At 44.4% G+C, this 18,904-nt stretch overlaps 1 protein-coding gene across 14 annotated transcripts in view; it reads right to left on the bottom strand.

The window, feature by feature from the left end:
* Eif4g3 (eukaryotic translation initiation factor 4 gamma 3) overlaps positions 1-18,904 on the bottom strand; it is a 230,406-nt gene that overhangs the window by 5,224 nt on the left and 206,278 nt on the right. For all 14 annotated transcript variants that reach the window (XM_059255251.1, XM_059255237.1, XM_059255240.1 and 11 more), the window contains 6 exons: positions 18,178-18,293; positions 13,086-13,258; positions 9,418-9,543; positions 8,369-8,450; positions 6,620-6,718; positions 984-1,130 (listed from right to left, as the gene is read on the bottom strand). In XM_059255251.1, the coding sequence (XP_059111234.1) occupies positions 984-1,130; positions 6,620-6,718; positions 8,369-8,450; positions 9,418-9,543; positions 13,086-13,258; positions 18,178-18,293 (743 nt within the window). The remainder of the gene's footprint in view (positions 1-983; positions 1,131-6,619; positions 6,719-8,368; positions 8,451-9,417; positions 9,544-13,085; positions 13,259-18,177; positions 18,294-18,904) is intronic.

Genomic DNA, 18,904 nt, shown 5'->3' with positions numbered 1-18,904 from the left:
AGCCTCTTCCTGACACCTGCCCTCACATCCCACTCTGCAGGAACTTCCGGCATCAGCAGGCAGGCAGGCAGATGGCCAGCTCTTGGGAACACCAGTAGCTAGGAAGGACCTAGAGGTTTCATGGCCAGGTCAACCAGAGAAACAGAAGCATGTGGAGCCATTGTCACATCTAGGGAGGGACTGTGGGGAGCAGCAGGTGCCAAGAGACATGCTGAGAAGATGTGCCGCACCTGCTTTATGCCTCTTTAAAAGTACTTAGCTGGACGGGTGGCGGTGGTGGCACAAACACACCTTTAATCCCAGCACGTGGGAGGCAGGGGCAGGTGGATCTCTGTGAGTTTGAGGATAGCCTGGTCTACAGAGTGAGTTCCAGGGCAGCCAGGGCTACACAGAGAAACCCTGTCTCGAAAAGCAAAAAAAAACCAAAACAAACAAAAAAAAAAAAGAAGGACTTAGCTGGCCATGGTGAAGCACTCTGTGCTGAGACTGCGCTCCAAGCCCTCCTGGTCTACATAGAGACCTTCTTTCTAGTATATAAGTGAGTGAAAAAATATGGAATATATTCTAATGGAATGAGACCCAGAGAAATGGGTTTGTGCTCTGAACAGATTTTTACTTGACTTGTTAAAGGCTGAAATTGACTGGGCATGGTGGAGTAAACCAGAAGAGGCAAGGAGAGCTCTATGAGTTCAAAGCCAGCCTGGTTTACTTAGCAAGTTCCAGGCTAGCTAGGGCTATACATAATGTGACCTTGTCTCAAAAAAGCCAATAAACAAATAAATAAAATAAAAATGATAAAAAAGAATCAGCACTTATAAAAACTCTCCAAATGGTCTTTGAATTTCAGACACTCTGTACACATTGGCACAAAGGCCACAGTGCACCAAGGATAAAAGGTCTGAAGTAAAGGACTGCCATATGAACTCTGAGGACTCCACTGGCCATTCTCCTGAGAGACAGCAGAGCATGGGCCGTGTCTGTACCTCTACCCAGTCAAATATCCGCTCGTCGTCTGCTCTGTCCTCCATGATGAGTTTCTCCAGACGCTGAGACAGTTCCTCAGCAGAGAGTTCTTTCTTTGAAAGTGCTTCAGAGGAGCAGGAACCTTCGGACTCTATAAAGTCCAATTTCTGGAACCAAATATGAAACACTGATATTGTTCAGTGTGATGATTACACGAACATAGATATTGCTCAATCTGACTATTACATCAGACACAGGTACTGTTCAATGTGACGATTACATGAGTCATTGGTATTGTTCAATTACATGGTCAGCGAGGCCAGCCAAGAGCTTGCTCTGGCCAAGAGAAAATAAGCAGCAGGCGCCACTCAACACAGAGCTGTGAATGACTGTTACTTCAGCAGTATTTCCATGGGTTTCCAACCTTTCCAAACAATTGTAATAGGGGGACAGGGAGATGGCTCAGTGGTTAAGAGTGCATAATGCTCTGCAGAGGACCTGAGTTTGACTCCCAGTACCCACTAGGGTATAATTCACAACTGCCAATAACTTTCAGCTTCATAGAGATCTGTCGCTTCTGGCCTGAGGGCATCTGCAGTCAGAGACACATACACCTAACTGAATCTATTTTTTAAATAAAAAAAAAATCTATTTAATATTTATATCTATGCGTGTACATGATAGAGAATACCTTTAAAAGGTTTTTTATTTTTAATTATATGTCCTTGTGGGCATGTGTCCATGCAAGTGCAGGTGCTCACAGAGTCCAGAAGAGGGCGTCTGACCTCTTGGAGCTGGAGTTAAGGTGGCTGGCTGCAGCCTGGCATGGAGCTGAGCTCTACAGCAGCAGCAGCATACATTCTTACCTGCTGAGCTGTCATTCCACTCCAGACTCTGTCCTTCCACCTGGTGTGGGTCAGTCACCAGGCTTGTGTAACGAGGGCCTTTACCTGAAGCCATCTTGCCAGGCCAATTTTCAAACTTTTTTTTTTCATATGTGTAGACAATAGTGGACACAACAATTTTCAAACTTTTATATTATGCACTTCTATTCCCCATAAAAGGGCAAACTAGCTCCCTATGGTTTTCTCTGCCTTGCTCCCTCCAGATCACTGTGAACTGCAGTCTTACAGGGAGCTATAACCCAGGAGCCCTAGAGGGCTAAGCCTGCGTTTCTCTGTAACCCAGGTCTGGGGTTAGCTCTGCGGAGAACAGTGGCAGCTCCAGGTCCTAAGGACCCTAATCATGCTAAACACAGGAGCAAGAAATGATGCTATCAATTGTTATGGTAACAGGGAGCTGATAAATCAGGAACCAAAAAACATACTTTTCAGTCAGGCAATAAGATACATGGCTATGGCTTTACATCATCTTTACACAAAATCCATGAACAAACAAAGAAATACTAAAGATCATCCAAATCAAGTTTTCTCTAGTGCTTTTTAAGAATTTGGTATTGATTAAAAACTAAAAATCAACTCATTTGAATTCAGTTTTTTATCCCAATGTTTTATTTCTTTCACATAATCGCCTCTCCCCTTTATCTCTCATCTGCCCCCTTTTGGCAGGCTTTGAGTGGACATGTCCATATAACCATTTTGTCATTGAGCCACACCATCCCTGGCCTAACATTGTTAAGGAGTACTTTTCTCTAAGGTTTTCCTGAATCAGTGTTGGTAACAGCCCACTCCTCACTTTAATACACAGACAGAATCGTAAGACAGCAGCCATCAGCTTTTGAAGGGGTAGTCCATCAAAGGCTGAAGAGATGGCTTAGTGGTTATGAGCTGCTCTTCTAGAAAACTCAGGTTCAAATTCCACCCACACAGTGGCTCACAACCATCTGTAATTCAGCTCTAGGAGATCTGACCCCCTCTTCTGGCCTCCCTGGGCACCAGGAATGCACCTGGAGTACATATATACATATAGGCAAAACACCAATACATGTAAAATAGAAGCTACCAATGTTGTATAGTCTAAGATTTCCGCAACATGATTCTAATGCTCTGAGGGATTAAAGCATCTACAAAGAAAACCTCCTAACATTCCACCAGAATTTACAGAACTTACTTTGAGCTATGAAGCAATTAACAGTATTAAAATGTTAATAAAAGTAGAAAAATTTAAAAACAAAGCTTTACCACTGACAAAGGTAATACTCACTTGCATCATAGAGTCCCTGTGTTGCTATAAAAGTTACCTTTCTTCCAGTGCCTCGAGGCCTGGGCTTTCACTTATACCTGAGTTCACCACAGAATCTTTTGTTGTTGCTGGGTTCTGACATAGGGTCTCAGGGGTAGTTTGGCTGTAATTGGCCCCCATAACCTCATAGGGAGTGGCACTATTAGGAAGTGTGGCTTTGCTGGAGTGGGTATGGCCTTGTTGGAGGAACTGTGTCACTGTGGGGGCGGGCTTGAGGTTTCCTATGCTTAGGATACCACTCAGGTGTCTCAGCACTTCATGTTGCCTGCATAATGTAGGACTCTCAGCTATTCCTCCAGCACCATGTCTGCCTGCACAATTCCATGCTCCCTGCCATGATGATAATGAACTAAACCTCTGGAATTGTAAGTGAGTCCCCTCAATTAAATGCTTTCCTTATAAGATTTGCCATGGTGTCTCTTCACAGCAACAGAAACCCTAACTAAGACAGTCTCATAGCCCAAGTTGGCTTCCAATTCAAGGATAACCTTTAACTCCTTACCACCTATCGGGAACCTGCCAAGGGGTGGATTATGATGCCTGACTGCATTGTCTTTTAAATCACAGGCAACAAAGGGAATGTAACCTGAATCAGAGGGCCACTTTCAGGGACAGGCTACTTTGTGGAGTTCTATAGTATGTAATATTACTTAGTCTTTAAATATGCGGTAGAATTCACAGACAGACCACAGACCCTCAACTTTTCTTTGTAGGAACATTTTTAACTACAAACTCAACTGCTATTCTAGGTATTTGTTCACTTCAAATGAGGCTAATGAATGTATCAGCATAGTTTACTCATCAACATTTACTCACTTTTAGAACAGAACTCTTAACAGTGTGGCCTCTTTCACTGGCAGTAGTGATCATTTTTGCCTTATCTTTAACTTTTTTCCTAAAACTTTTCTTCTAGCCCTGTGGTGCACACATGTTTTCTGTTTTGTTTTGAGACAGGGTTTCTCTGTGTAGCCCTGGCTGTCCTGGAGCTCATTCTACAGACAAGGCTGGCTTTAAACTCACAGAGATCCACCTGCCTTTGCCTCTGCCTCCTGAGTGCTGGGATTAAAGGCTCCCATTGGTGGAGCTCAAGGACAGCCTTAGCTACCTAGGGAGTTGAAGACTAACTGCTCAGGCACCTCTCCAGCTCTGCAGATCTCACTCCTAAGATGAGCACGTCCCTAGTGTACCTAGACTACAGCCAGCCATAACTAAAGCCAGAGCACAGCAACAGTGCACATGGTGTCTTTAGCCCGAGACGACTGTTCCTTTCTTCTGCTGTTATACTGCTCAAGCTGGCCTCAAATTTCTGGTAAACAATTCATCCTCCTGTACCAGGCTCCTGAACAGCTGTGATTCCAAGGGCATCCCATAGTGCACTACACTCAATGCGCTACAAAGCAATGGGCTTGACATTTACTTATTTAAACTGACATTATTTTACTATGGTGGTTTTATTGTTGGTTTAATTTTTTTCCCCTTGGAGACAGGGTAGCTCTGGATAGCTTTCTGTCTGTAGATCAAGACAGCTTCAAGTTCACAGAGAGGCCTTGCCTAACTCTTGTGTGGTAGCATTATGGGCACCAGTAGGTACGCCGTTACTGATTATGGTACAACTGGCCTTAGCTTCAGTTTTCCCTAAGTAACTTTGTCTGAGACTGATTACCTGCAGATTCTACTGTTAGAATTCCTAGCCACTCCCCAGCTACATGACCACACATGCGCTATCCATCAGGCAGGCAGAATGCTTAGTCATCCCAGGGCCTTGCATCCTACGTAATCCGTGTGCTACCCGATCATATAAATCTGTGAGCATTGTGATCACATAAGCCCATATGGGCAAGCTCGGCAGGGGGACCCATAAAAGCAGATTCTACCCATTCCCTCGTCCCCCTTTTCCACAGTTTGCTCCTAGTAGGCCTACTGCACACCCCCTCTTCACCCTCCCCTAATAAAAACTCTTATAGTGGGTTTCGTTGTACCTCATGTTTTCTCTTGCATGGTAAACAGTGCCGCAAATAAATAACACCTACCTCAGCCCCCAAGAGGTGGGATTCCAGGTTCTAGCACACAACGCTCAACTTCGAGTGTTTCAGGATTTGAAGTTGTAGGAGTCTTGTCTGCCTCAACTTAGCATCCCACAGCTGCTTGTTTAGCAATAGAGTGCACTGATGATGTACTCTGGCTTGTTAACTTTCTGCATTTGGCTATCAAATCGGAGGTTCTGGTTTTAATGCCCCTCCAATTTTTATCAATGGGGCTTTTAAACAACTCTATGCCTTGTAAGTGGCATTCTAGTCCTCACCCCCCCACCCCCCAATACCTACCTCATGGCTTCAAACTGGAGCTCAGAACACTGGCAGCTTGTGATATCACTACTTATCAAGTCCACCTCTGGGTCACTGAGAGTCTGCTATGTATTCCTTTTAAACTGTGTGTGTGTATACATGGGTATAGTCATGTGTGTACACGTGCGTGTATATATATGAATGAATGTGTAGGTCAGAGGACAACCTTGGGTTTTGTCTCTAAGGAACACCCATCTACTTTGTTTTGAAACACGGTCTCTCACTGGCCTGGAACTCACTTTTCAGGCTAGACTGGCCAGCAACCTTACCAATCTCAAGTCTCTTACTCCCCAGTGCTGGGATACACGTACACACCATTACCTGGCATTTTTACAGGGGGTCTGGGGTTCAAACTCAGGTCCTCAATGCTTTCATAGCTTCCTGGTGTTGGGGAACTGATGAAGCCCTGAGTGTGTGAAGTCCTTGGTGAATGTGCACCATCTCAAGGACTTGAGATGCCAGAGGGAAATGGCAAAGTCTTCCTTTCTGGCCCATGTATGCATATTGATAGTGTGTGCAGAAATGTCCACTATAGCCTTCCCCCTTAGATATTTATGCCCTGAAGATTGCCCCCTATAGAGACTGCTCCTACTGAGATTCATTAAACCTGTCTCCTCATTTATCTGAATGCAAAAATCACACCACTCTGTTCAACCCTCTATAACGAACACTCTGAGCTTCCAGGGTCCTACAGGTTCTCCATCTGAAAGGTCAGTCCAATCAAATGAAACTTTGCTCTATATGCATCTAAATCAGCCCCAGTCATGTCTGTTCCTGAGATGTGCTGGATGTGGTACCTGACACCTAAAATTTTCTTCTGACTGTATTCTGACTGTATGCTCAGAGGAGCCTGAAAAAAACCAAACTTCAAATGCTGCTTTCACTAAGGTTCTCATTTTTGTGTTTGTTGCTGAAATGTTGGGGGTCAAACCCAGGGCTCTACTACTGAGGCAACATCCTAGCCCCTCAACAGTACTACTTTGATTTATTTATTATATTATCATTGTCATCATTTGCAGTGATGTGGAGAGAACCCAGGGCCTCATGAATGCTACACAAGGGCTCTAACAACCTCAAAACAATCACCATCAAAAGGAACTGTTACTCACCTGTTCCGAGAGAAAGTTATGTACATCTTCCCCTTCCGGTAAAAAGTCCTTCCAGCTGAGGTCAGCCTCCCTCCATAAGGCACCTACTTTCTTATGGCTCTAAAACAGAGACAAACCATCCATCAGCTTCCTTTGCAAGAAGGAAAGAAGGTTTGCTGGACATAAAAAGTGCAGACCTCTAGAGACTAAATAAAATTCAGAATTATTCCTTACTAATGGGACGATTATCTTTCAAGCAGAGATGTCTGAATACATGTAAATGTAATGGTGATTCTGGCATGGTGGCCACACAGATAACCCTAGCAATTAGGAGGGTGAACTCATTTGAGTTCCAGGCCAGCCTGGACTACATAATGAGTTCCAGGATAGTCTGTGCTACAGAGTTGACCTTGTCTCCCAAACCTAAAAAAAATAAATACATACATAAATAAATAAACAAAATAGTGAATGACTTAGTGTAACTGCTTATGAGTCAACTATTCATTTACTAGATGCTTAATTTAGGCAACTGCCAACAATTACTAAACATCCTAACACACCAAGTTTACATGTTTACACTGTTTCCTGTAGATGTAACCAACCGTCTTATTAAATAAGAAACACAGAACCAATGCAAAGAAGAAAGCCAAGAGATCAGAGCTAAGAGCCTTACCCGCCTGCTGCAGCTAGCCTCTTCAGCCAAGAGACCTCTCCAAAAGAGACCTACTTCCTGTCTGTTTGTCTTTATATAGACTTTCTGTTCTGCTTTCTCATTGGTTGTAAAACCAACCACATGACTGCCTCGTCATTGCCTGTCTGTATAGACCTCCAGGTCTTCTATGGTTGGTATTGAGATTAAAGGCGTGTGTCTCCAATGCTGGCTGTATCCTTGAACACACAGAGATCTACCTAACTCTGCCTACCAAGTGCTGGGATTAAAGGCGTGCACCACCAATGCCCAGCTTTTGCTATGGCTCTAATAGCTCTGATCCCCGGGCCACTTTATTTATTAACATACAATTAAAATCACATTTCAGTGCAAATAAAATACCACCATAGTTTCCCCCTTGCAGATAGCTCTGAATATACACCTTCTCCAGCCTGTACAGACTTTGAAGGCTTAGTTATCTTTGGATAGCAGACATTTAACTGAAAAAATTCACCATCCTGCACCATCATCTCATCACCTATTTCTAACAGGATAAAAACAGCACCTCATTAGTCAAAAGTAATAAAATCAACCATTTTGTCACTCCTGTCTCAAAGTTCTTTTTAAAAAGGTTATTTTTATTTTGTGAATGATGAGTGTTTTGACTGATGTAGGCCAGAAGGGCACATAGAACCCCTGGAGCTGGAGTCACTATGTGGGTGCTGGGATCCAAACGGGGGTCCTCTGCAAGAGCAGAAAGTTCTCTAAATCCCTGAGCCATCTCTCCAGCCCCACTCTCCAAGTTTTCTTACTGAAATCCACTACAAGTATTAATATAGCCGTTTTGTTTAAGGAAAGACAGACTTCCTAGACACGGACAATAGGCATCTGAGAATCTTTACAGTCTCGGCAGTCCACTCTGGCTGAGACTGGACAGTTCTTCCCAAAGATCTTGCTAAGGCGAGAGCTAAGGCGGCGGCGCTGGCAGAGTCGCGTCAAGCAGTTCTCGTCTTCTCCCCAAGATCAAGAAAGGTCACAATTCCTTGCACACGGAGACCTAAACTGTCCACATCCCTGTCCTTTTGACCACATCACCGGGCTGACACTCAGCTAACACTCACCATCTGTTTGCATAGAAGGTGCAGTATTTCAGAAAGCAGGACCCCAGCTCTTCCAACGGGAAGTAAAGGCTTGCTAAATTCTCTGTAGAGGACAGGAGCGGCAAGTAAGTACCAACATAGTTTCTGCTCTAGAGCAGCAGACAAATGATGTGTGCCAAATACAGAGTACACAGGCTGGCCAATCAGACTTCCTGCTCACCTCCGGCTTTGTGGATGAGCAGGAGAGGGCTGTGGAAAGCCTGAATTTGTCCTTATCATTAAGCACTTCAGTGACTACTTACCTACGACATCAAATGAAAGCATGACACTCATTTAAGGCCCAGTCACAAGGACATTTAAGACAGAATTTCCTTTTCTTTATGGTATTTTCTAAGTGAGGTAGAAAGAGACCATTTTTTCATAGTCTATACCCTCCTTTCCTAAACTAAGTTCTCTAGGGTCAGTATTATAAATTCCTCAAAAAAGGGTTCTTCTGACAATAACTGAGACCACGCCTAATTACATCATCATTCTTGCTTGTTTCCCATGAGGGTCTCACAATCCCCAATGTGCACTTTGCGAATCTTTAAGAGGAGGGTCATGTGGTTTGCAGAGTGTGATGGTGTGAACTGCTGTATGAACATCAGTGTTCTGAAGGCGAGAAGCATTAGTTAGTAACACAAGGCAGCACTGATCCCAATTCACACCCAGCTCAGGACACTGCCATTTTAACTGTGAGCCTACGACATAGCAGAGCAGCTTGGAAAAGGCAGGCACAAACCCAGACTTACAGGAAACTTCCAGAAACAATCCCCCACCCCCCCACCCCCGGCCCCACTCTGAGCTGTATCTGCAATGACTACCACCCTCCAAGGACCATACAGCTCTTGTTTCCCCAACATATCTCCAGTGTAGACAATGTAACAATTTCTCCTTGAAACTGAAGGCTAAGAGTGACAGGCTGTGTCCATGAGTGTCCAGAGGTGCCAATGGAAAGCATATGCCACAGAGTAAGGAAGTTTTGAGTCTGTTTACCTTGACAGACGTTGAAAAGAACAAATACAACTTACACAATAAGTTCTCTCATGGAAATTCCCCCTTCTTTTAACATGGGGGTGACTAGTTCAGCCAGGTACAACCAAATATGGGGAATATCAATAGCCATGTCATCTGCCAATTCCAAGGTTTCGGAAAAACTGAAAAAAGAAGAAGAACAACAACAAAAAAAAATCACTGAAAATGAATTTAAAAGTTAAAATTAAATAGAGACCCAAACCAGTAAAGCACAAGTTTGTGTGCGCTAAGCATGTCTTACGTGAAGGGACTGGTCAGCTGCAGAGGAATGCATAGACAGGTTCCATACTCTGGAGCTCACACTAGCATGGGGAGAGGAGACCTGAACAGGTAAAGGCAACCTGAAGACCGAGTGAACATCGGGATGATGTGTGCCAAATACAGAGTACACAGGCTAGCCAATCAGACTTCCTGCTCACCTCCGGCTTTGTGGATGAGCAGGAGGGGGCTGTGGAAAGCCTCAATTGTCCTTATCATTAAGCACTTCAGCGCTTCAGCATGACCAACGGCACCAGAGAGAGGGCAGAACAGCTCTGTCCGGAAGTGACTTCTGAAACACTTAGAGAGCCATGTACAGTGTGGGTAAGAGCGACCACAAAATCATGGACTAAACACATGCTGGCATATAGCCAGAGACACAAGGGAGGAGAGTCAGACTTAGAGACCCACAGGATGGGAAAGCTGGAAGAACGTGAGAGCATGCTGTTACAAACACCACCATAGGTTACACGTTACGGGGGTCTGAGAGTTTTGCTGGCTTTTGTGCTATGAAATGTAGGTATTTCTTAACGTGAAGAAAAATAAGGGGAATTAAATATAAAACCCAGGAAGGCAGCTGAGTACCATATTACTGCATCCCCAGCTGTTTGGAGGCTAAGATCAAGTTTAACATGAGCTGTAACAGAGCTTGACACATCTCATAAACACAGGGAAAAAAAAAAAAAGAAAACAACTTGAGAGAAAAGGCTTCTCGAGAGTCGGCACAGTCATGTGTGGGCTGAAAGCCGCAGCCACGGGCTTAGTGCAAACAATTCAGAGCTTTGTTAACGGTTCCTTTTTCTTTCTTTTTTTTTTCCTCTTCTTTTTGGTGTTTTGAGACAGGGTTTCTCTGTCTAACTGCTGTCCTGGATCCTGCTCTGTAGACCAGGCAGGCCTTAAATTCACAGAGATCTGCCTGGCTCTGCCTCTAGTGCTGGGATTAAAGGCGTGCGCCACCACCGCCCGGCAATGGTTTTCATATGCAACACATTTTAAAAGCAGAGGCAAGAGACATGCACAAATCTGTCAGCTATATCAAGAGGAGAGGGGAACAAAGGGCAAGCCAGGAGCAGGTGACTGTCAAGTCCATGTCCTCATACAACACATATGCTTCTCCACTGCAACTCCACAGTCCAGTGGCCTCCACACGACTTCATTTTCATGTAAAAGGAGCTTTCTCTACAGAGCAGGGTGCCTTTCTTGAGCTACCATTTCAAAACACTCAGTAGCGCAGCTACATCATCTAACTGTAGTGTTCAGGCATCCTGATGCCAATGTTCTGACCTCACAGCTTGCAATGCTTTGACATCCACTTGCTATGCAGGAGAGACTTGACCTCTCATTAAGGACACTCACTCTGATGTTAATGTGTCACTGGGGGACACTATCTGGCGGAACTGGGTTAACCACCTGATCCTGTCCACTCATCTTCTGTGGGCTCTTAGCATAGAGTGAACTATGTAATGTCCCCAATGGACAACTGGAGCTGTCCTGGTCATTCAACAATACATCGTTTCCATCTCATATCACAACTAGAAGACATACACATTCTTGATTCTGACTTGTGTTTCCACTTTGCAGTCAGCCAGTTTACCATGGAGCAGTTTACAAAACACAGTTGGGAATCAAATCCATAGTGCTGATAAAAACACCTTTTCTTCTTTTCCTTCTGAACACAGAGTTTCATAGAACAGGTTCACAGGTATTTTCTCTTCTTCTTGTTCTTCTCCTTTTTTTGTATTTTTTTCGGGACAGGATTTCTCTGTGTAGTCCTGGCTGTCCTGAACTAGCTCTCTAAACTGGGCTGTCTTTGAACTCACAGAGATCCACCTGCCTCTGCATCCTGAGTGCTGGGATTAAAGGTGTGAGCCACCACTGCCCGGCAGTACTTTCTTTTTAAGTTTACATTGTTAAGATCCTTTTAGAAGAAAATTCTTAGGTACGTAAATTGCTTCTATTTGCACTATTAAAGGGTAGTATCCTCTGTGGGTTAAGTGACCAAGAGGCAGGTCCATGTCCGTGCCCATGTATGCAGTGATCACCATGTCCACAGGACTGCACAGGTTGCAGCAAACAGCTCTATACAACAAACAGCAAACCACTGAAGAAGGAAATCCCTAGGTCTAAATCTAACCAAGGAAGTAAAAGACACTGGGACTCTGGCGGGAACCTTGAGAACACTGATCAAAATGTAAAAGACCTCCACATCAGGACCCTGGTGGGAACCTTGAGAACACTGATAAAATAAAAGACCTCCACACCAGGACCCTGGCAGGAACCTTGAGGAAACTGACGAAAAATGAGGGAAAGAAAAGCCATCTTAAGACCACGGATTAGAAAAATTAAAATGATAAAACATCATTATCACTTAGAGTGATCCACAGATCCGACGCAACCTGTATCAAAATCTCATACATAGCTCAAGATAGGGTTTTGAGAAGCCCAGAACTTAAAATGTCTTAGAATCACAAAAGACCTCAAACAGCCAAAATAATGTTGGAGGAAAAAACCCAAAACAACAAAACAAAATTAAACAAAACAAAGCATGTCTCGAAAGAAATTATCTCTGATTTCAAGAAATTATTTCAAAAAAGCATCATAAAGCAGTTGTAAGAAAAACAGAGTGACACTGGATAAAAAGAGACACACTGACCAATGGAAGAGAAGAGAAAAACCAAAATAAGCCCTGCACTCAGCTAGTTCACGGTCAGCCAAGGGCTGAGGACACAGTGGGGACAGGATGGTCTCCACAAGCAGAAGAGCAGGCTGATCCTCCACCCCGTGAAAAATGACCTAGAAAGTGGGCTAACGATGTGCATTAGACCTGAACTACCAGAAGACAAGGCAGTGGTGCCACAGTGCTAACCCAGGCAACTCAAGGGTGCAGGCAACCCCAGCAGCACTCACCGAACAGGACTGCAGAGCAAAGGGAAGCACACGGTGTAGACAGATAGACTCACACACCAGCAGGCAGCACTTACAGCTGAGCAAGAACTCTTCACTACCCACCACCCGGAGAAGAACGAGTTTCCACTGTGTGTCATTCCAGCATTGGGGAGGTAGAGGCAGCGGGATTAGGAGCTAGTCTGACTGGGCTACACAGCAAGGACTTTAGTCTCAGGCAATCTCTGAGACCTCCAGATCATTTCACACAGACCTAGAGGTTTCTGGAGGAGGATCACTGCTTAAAGCCTTGTGATAATGAGCTGTGGGTATTCTAGTCAGGTCTTTTACATTACAGACACCAGATGGAAGTCTCAGAGAAAACCAAAAGATGCTAGTCTAGCCTAGTGTACAAACTGCCATTACATCAACCAGCATTGCATATGATGATAAAATACTACAGCGTACACAAAGGTCATTGATGGAAGCCATTCCCCATCAGCTTAGGTGTGAGGATACCAACCCTTTGAAAAAGTCCTGCTTGCTGAGTTTTTCTGACTGCACCAGCTGATACAGCAAGTGGCCCATGTGATCCCTGGTGATCTGGCTCCGTTCCAGGGTGAATTCCACACCCACCTTCACAAAAACATGCAGTGGGCCCTGGGCACTCAGCTCCTCTATGCACTGCGTGGCCTCCTGTTCAAACAACAAATAAAGGCTTGCTTCAAAATCTACTTACGTTAAAAGCAGTACAAAGCTTTATAAACAGTTTTCAAATCTAAGTTTTTTCTTTATCTTATTTAATGTTAAAAAGGTTTTTATATCAAATTGCTAAAAGATAAGAGAGGAAAGAAAATGTTGAGGTGTGGTGATGTATACAAAGAAGGCTGAGGCAGGAGGATGGCTATTGAGTTAGACTCTATCCTGGGCTATACACTGAGTACAAGGCCTGCCAGGGTGACACAGCAAGGTCCCACGTAAGTAAATTAAAAAAAAAAAAAAAATATATATATATATATATATATATATATATATATATATATATATATAAAAAATCTGAACATGGTGGCACACATCTGTAAGTCTTAGCTGTGCTCAACTGGTTGGAAGGTTGAGGCAGGAAGATTGCTTTAATCCATTTTGAAATTGAGACTGGGGTTGGGGATTTAGCCCAGTGGTAGAGCGCTTGCCTAGCAAGCGCAAGGCCCTGGGTTCGATCCTCAGCTCAAAAAAAAAAAAAAAAAAAAAGAAAAAGAAATTGAGACTGGGTAATACAGTGAGAATTTGAGTTCTCTTCCCCTCCAGGAGGATGGCCTTATATGGCCAACACTTGGGGTGCTTTTCAGATTTATTTTTGTATTGTACATATGTGTATGTGCATGTGCCTGAAAGTAAGCATGCATACCACATGTGTGTAGGAGCCTAGCTGGTATCAGATCTGCTGAATCAGAGTTAAAAGTTGGTTATAAGCTGCCACATGGGTGCAGGGAACTAACCCTGGATCCTCTGCAAGAGCAGTAAGTGCTCTGAACTGTTGAACAATGTCTGCAGCCCCTAGGTGAACAGTTTTATTAAAGGTAACTCAAAGGACCAGTGTCAAATTATGTTTCTAAACAGAGTGTGATGGTTCATACCTGTACTCCTAGCACTCAAGAGGTTGAGGCAGGAGGATTGCCACAGATTTTGAGGCCAGTCTCTACTACAGTATGAGACCCTGTTTCAAAAAACAAAAACAGAAAACATAAATATATATATTATTTTATACTGTGCTTACTGATTTTGAAAAAAATATTTTAATTAACATGTATGATAATGTATATGGACAGTGCAAAGGTGTGTGCCATCATACATCATTTTAAAAATCTGAAAACAAGATACTATGAAACAGAAACTCAATACCAAGATTCAACGACCTTAATGTGAGTTGGGAGTGGTGGTGCACGCCGTTATCCCAGGGCCGTTACACAGAGAAACCCTGTCTCGAAAAACCCCGAAACGAACAAACATACCTCCCCCACCCCCGCAAACACAAACAAACAGGACCTAATGTGGCAACTAGGCTATCTTGCCTTAGAATGCCAGCACTGGTACAATCTTCCATTACAGAATATGTTACATGGAGTATGGAGTGACCTGGCTAGGCAATTCTCTGCACTGGAGAACAAAAGCCCATCAGCCTAGCCTGCCCAGTCTCCAGTGCATCTCTGCCCTCAGCTACACAAGGGCTGGTGGAGGTGAGAAGGGCGGTCACTGACAGCAGCAGAGCAGAGTGTCCGTCCGCAATTAACTCTGCTCTGTCTTCCCGCACATTCAAAAAGCTTACACTAGTGCACAGGATGTCTTCAAGTTTCCACTCCTGCCCCTAGTACAATGCAGCTTTTTGTTGGTGAGATCAACTGAGAACTGACACCCCATGCCATGGCGTCTCTACCTTTCCACAATAGTGGCATCTACAACACACTCTTGCCAGCTGTCTTACGGTCGCTCTCTTTCTGCTCAACTTGTTCTTTGCAGGAGAAAGCAGGAATGCAACTATTCAGTCTCCAGGCTAAAACCGGAAGTAACTATTTACTGTCTGGGCCCCTGTGCACAACTGAAGCCCAGCTGCAATGTGTCCCAGGAGACCCATGAGTTTGACTCAACGCATTTGGAGATGACATATCACAAAGCAGGACGTGGGCTGGTGAGACAGCTTAGCCACAGAGCATGTATGAAAGCCAGAGGACAACATGCAGGAGTCAGTTCAATCCTTCCATCATGTGGGACCAGGGGATTAAATCCAGGCCATCAGACATGGCAACAAGCATCTTTAGCTGTTAAGCCTTCTCACTGGCCCTATTTTCCTTTTTCTAGCTTCTGCTTATTTATTATCTATGTTCATAGTTCGGTCAATTTTCCCCAAAATATCCCACTATGCTACTTATCATTTTACTGCAGTAAATCTAAGTAGCACTCTCTAAAAAATGAGGTTGAAACACTCGAGGGAATGCAGTAAGTATAGAGAGCACAGGCTAAAAACTTATGTGTTAGAGGCCAGCCTGGTTTACACTGAGTTCCAGGACAACCAAAGCTATATAGTGAGACCCCCATATCAAAACAAGAAACAAAAATATGTATGGTAGAGCAAGACAAATAGGAAGTCTTAAATTCTGGCTCTGCCTATTATCACTATATGATTGCAAGAGTGTAATTATTTTTTAGTCACATACACCACTCCACTTCAAGCTAGCCTTGAACTCACTGTGTAACTGACCAGCTCTTTCTCCTGTTTCCACCTCCTGAGCGCTGGGATTGCAGGTGCACCCTACCAAGTCTGCTAACTCTTCATCCCCATTTCCTCAGAGAATGAATGTATGTTTGTATGCATGTATATATGTATAGGAATATGTACTTTGGAACTGCCAGTCACAAAATAAAGGTTCAGCAAATGTTACCTTGCATTAGGACTAATAACAGTGATCGATAACAATAGCACGTAAAGGAAGGAAGCCCTTCCCTGGAGTGAGTTCTTCAGGTCTTTGTTCTAGCATACTAACACTGAATAGGAAATGAGGTCAAGCCATTTGTAGTTTGCAGCTGACCTTCCACAAGTTACTTAGCACGTCTTTACAGCTCGGTTTTTTCTGTAAACATGGCTTTCACCATAATGGAAACTTCAGGGCTCACGCTCTACTGGTAGAGCACTTGTCTCATATGCACGAAGCACTGACTCTGATCCCAGTGAACACATACACCAGGCATGGCAGCATGCGCCTGTAACCCTAGTTCTATGGAGTTCAGGCAGCACGATGAGGAGGAGGCTGAGGTCATCATTGGCTAGATACATAGGGAGTTTGAGGTCAAAAACACTTTAGGAGGGTAGCGTAAGGATTACGCAAAACAACACATAAAGACTCACAGAAGAGCACCTAGCACCCAGCAAGCAGTCAGGCAATGTCTCCATCACTGCTCAGTCCTCACAGCCCATCTGTACACACAACTGCCTTCTGCAGAGAACAATGAAGCCTACCTGACTCTACCCATCCCATCTGGGACAAGTGGCTCAGCTGTTCCCGAGTGACCATAAGAACTTCCCCATGTACTCTGTTTGCAGGATCAAAGGTTTGTCACTCACTAACTCTGAACATCTTCAAATTAAGTCTGAAGCCAGTCTCCATGTCCTTCTTCCTGACCTGCTCCCTGGTACCTACAGCAATTCTTCAATTTCTCCTAAGTCTTTCACGTTCCTCCACTTCCATGCCAGGAAAAAAAAGAAAGACACCAGACCCCTCTCTGTCTAGGAAGGTGGCTGAGGAGTTAAGAGCTCGGCAGTGAATTCTATGCTGTTCAATCAATGTTGTGAGCCTATCCTTTAACGACTGAGCTATCCCTCCAGCCCTCAATCAATGTTTATTCTGCTCCATTGTCAAGTTTCTGCAAAAACTCTCTTTTACCTTAATCATCACCAAAAGCTTCTTTTCCAGCTGGGTCTAGTGGCCCGTGCTTGTAATCCCAGGAAAAGGGAGGCTGAGGCAGGAAGACTGCCACAAGTTCAAAGCCAGCCTACTCTACATAGTGAACTCCAAGTTAACCTGAGCAAGACCCCGTCTCAAAACAAAACCCCATGCTGGTGGTCCAACCCCAGCAACTGGGAAGTGGAGGCAGAAGCCAAAGGTCAGAGCCAGCCTTGGCTACAGAGGGAGGTGGAGGCTGGCCTGGGCTACATGAAGCTCTGCCTCAAATGCAACCAAAACCAAAGCAAAACCAAGCCAAACCAAACCAGAACTCCTCAAAACTGAAACAAACTTTTCCTACCTCCAAATTCTGGATAATATTAGAGGTATAAAGGTTGAAAGGCTGGGACATACATAATTAAAGTGATTTTGTATACAAAAGCAGATAAGGACTGTGTTGTTCAGAAAAATGAATTAGGAGATTTCGATACTAAAGCCAAAGTATTCATGCTATCTGACAAACGTTTGAGAGAAAGGACACTTGCTGACCTTGAGCAGCCAACTAGACTGTGTCACATGACCTCTGCCAGATCCTCCAGCTCAGAGGACGTTTGTGTTGTTACCTGCTCTGTCTCTGTCCCTGTACACTGATTAGGTGATTTGGTCAGGCAGGAGGCCTACCCTACCAACCGTCATGTGAAGTCTGGGTGGAAGGGTCAGAGGGCAAGCTTCAGGTGTCTCAGGCCCCCTGACTCTGAACACTCTCTGTCCTTTTGTGCCTCAGTTTCCCACTTACAAAATAGAGAAGAGATGGCAGCTACAATTCAGGTCAACATAAGAATGATGAGGAATGTCTAGGGGTCCGACAGGTGGAACTGGGAGCCAGGAGTGGCCATCATGGTAATATGCTGCCTCTGCCCCTAACACCACAGTCAGTTTGGCCTCCTCTTGATTTTGATTACACTGACTAGGATCCATTCTCTGCTCCCCCCGACCCCCATCAATTTAATACATGGTACCTGGCCAAAATGCATGAGCCCAGCAAACTGAACCCTAAGTATTTGGACAACTTAATCTATGTTTTATCTGCTCATAATGACACTCTTTAGACCCAAGCCAAGTTACCATGGCTCTCCAACTTGGGCTGCCTAAGAGCTGTTTCCCTTTGTCACCAGCATCTACCTTGAAGTCATTGATATGTAGGAATTCATCAATGATAGACTTGGACTTCCTCTCCACTTCCTCTTCCGACAGTGCAGGCTTGTCAGGGGCTGACACTGCACACATGTCTGGTTTCACTGTGAAGGAGATGAAAAAGATCAACAAGTCTCAGAACACTAGGATCATGACTGGTAAGATTTGCATGCTCTTATACTGGTTTTGCCATGGAGACGTTTTATAGACAGTAGTTTGACAGTCAGACACGTGACAGCAGAATCAAGAAGCTGTTTCCGTTACAACAGATAGGCACGGAGTAACAGCGTGGTCTGCTCTACAGTCACGAACAGGAGTTAGGGACAATGTGAACCTTCAGAGCCACAGCTTGGCAGTTTCTATATTTTGTTTCCCTGCAACTGCTTCAAGAATGGATACTCAAAGGCCTATAGCACACACAAGGACTGAGGTCCTGCATGCCAGCGCTGGCTGCACTGGCCCAGTGTGGTACCTGCGGAAACAAGCCCTGGCTTCTCTTCCTGCAACTTTGTGCACACTGCTCCCTCAGCAGTGCTCCCCTCGCTTCACATCTGCTCATCTCTACGAGTCACCATGGGCCCTAAGATCACTCAAAACCACTGTATCAGCTTCACTCCAAGGATTTCTTCGTGTTAATGTCTCATTTTATTTTTCTAGGAACCGTAGAGTGTGGGTGTGTGGATAAAAAAAGACAGCCCAGATTAAAGACACAGCA

Source organism: Peromyscus eremicus, chromosome 2, assembly GCF_949786415.1.
Source record: "Peromyscus eremicus chromosome 2, PerEre_H2_v1, whole genome shotgun sequence".
NCBI classification, from domain to species: domain Eukaryota; kingdom Metazoa; phylum Chordata; class Mammalia; order Rodentia; family Cricetidae; genus Peromyscus; species Peromyscus eremicus.
Note: the sequence above shows the minus strand (reverse complement) of the source record. Positions and strands in the feature narration are given on the sequence as shown.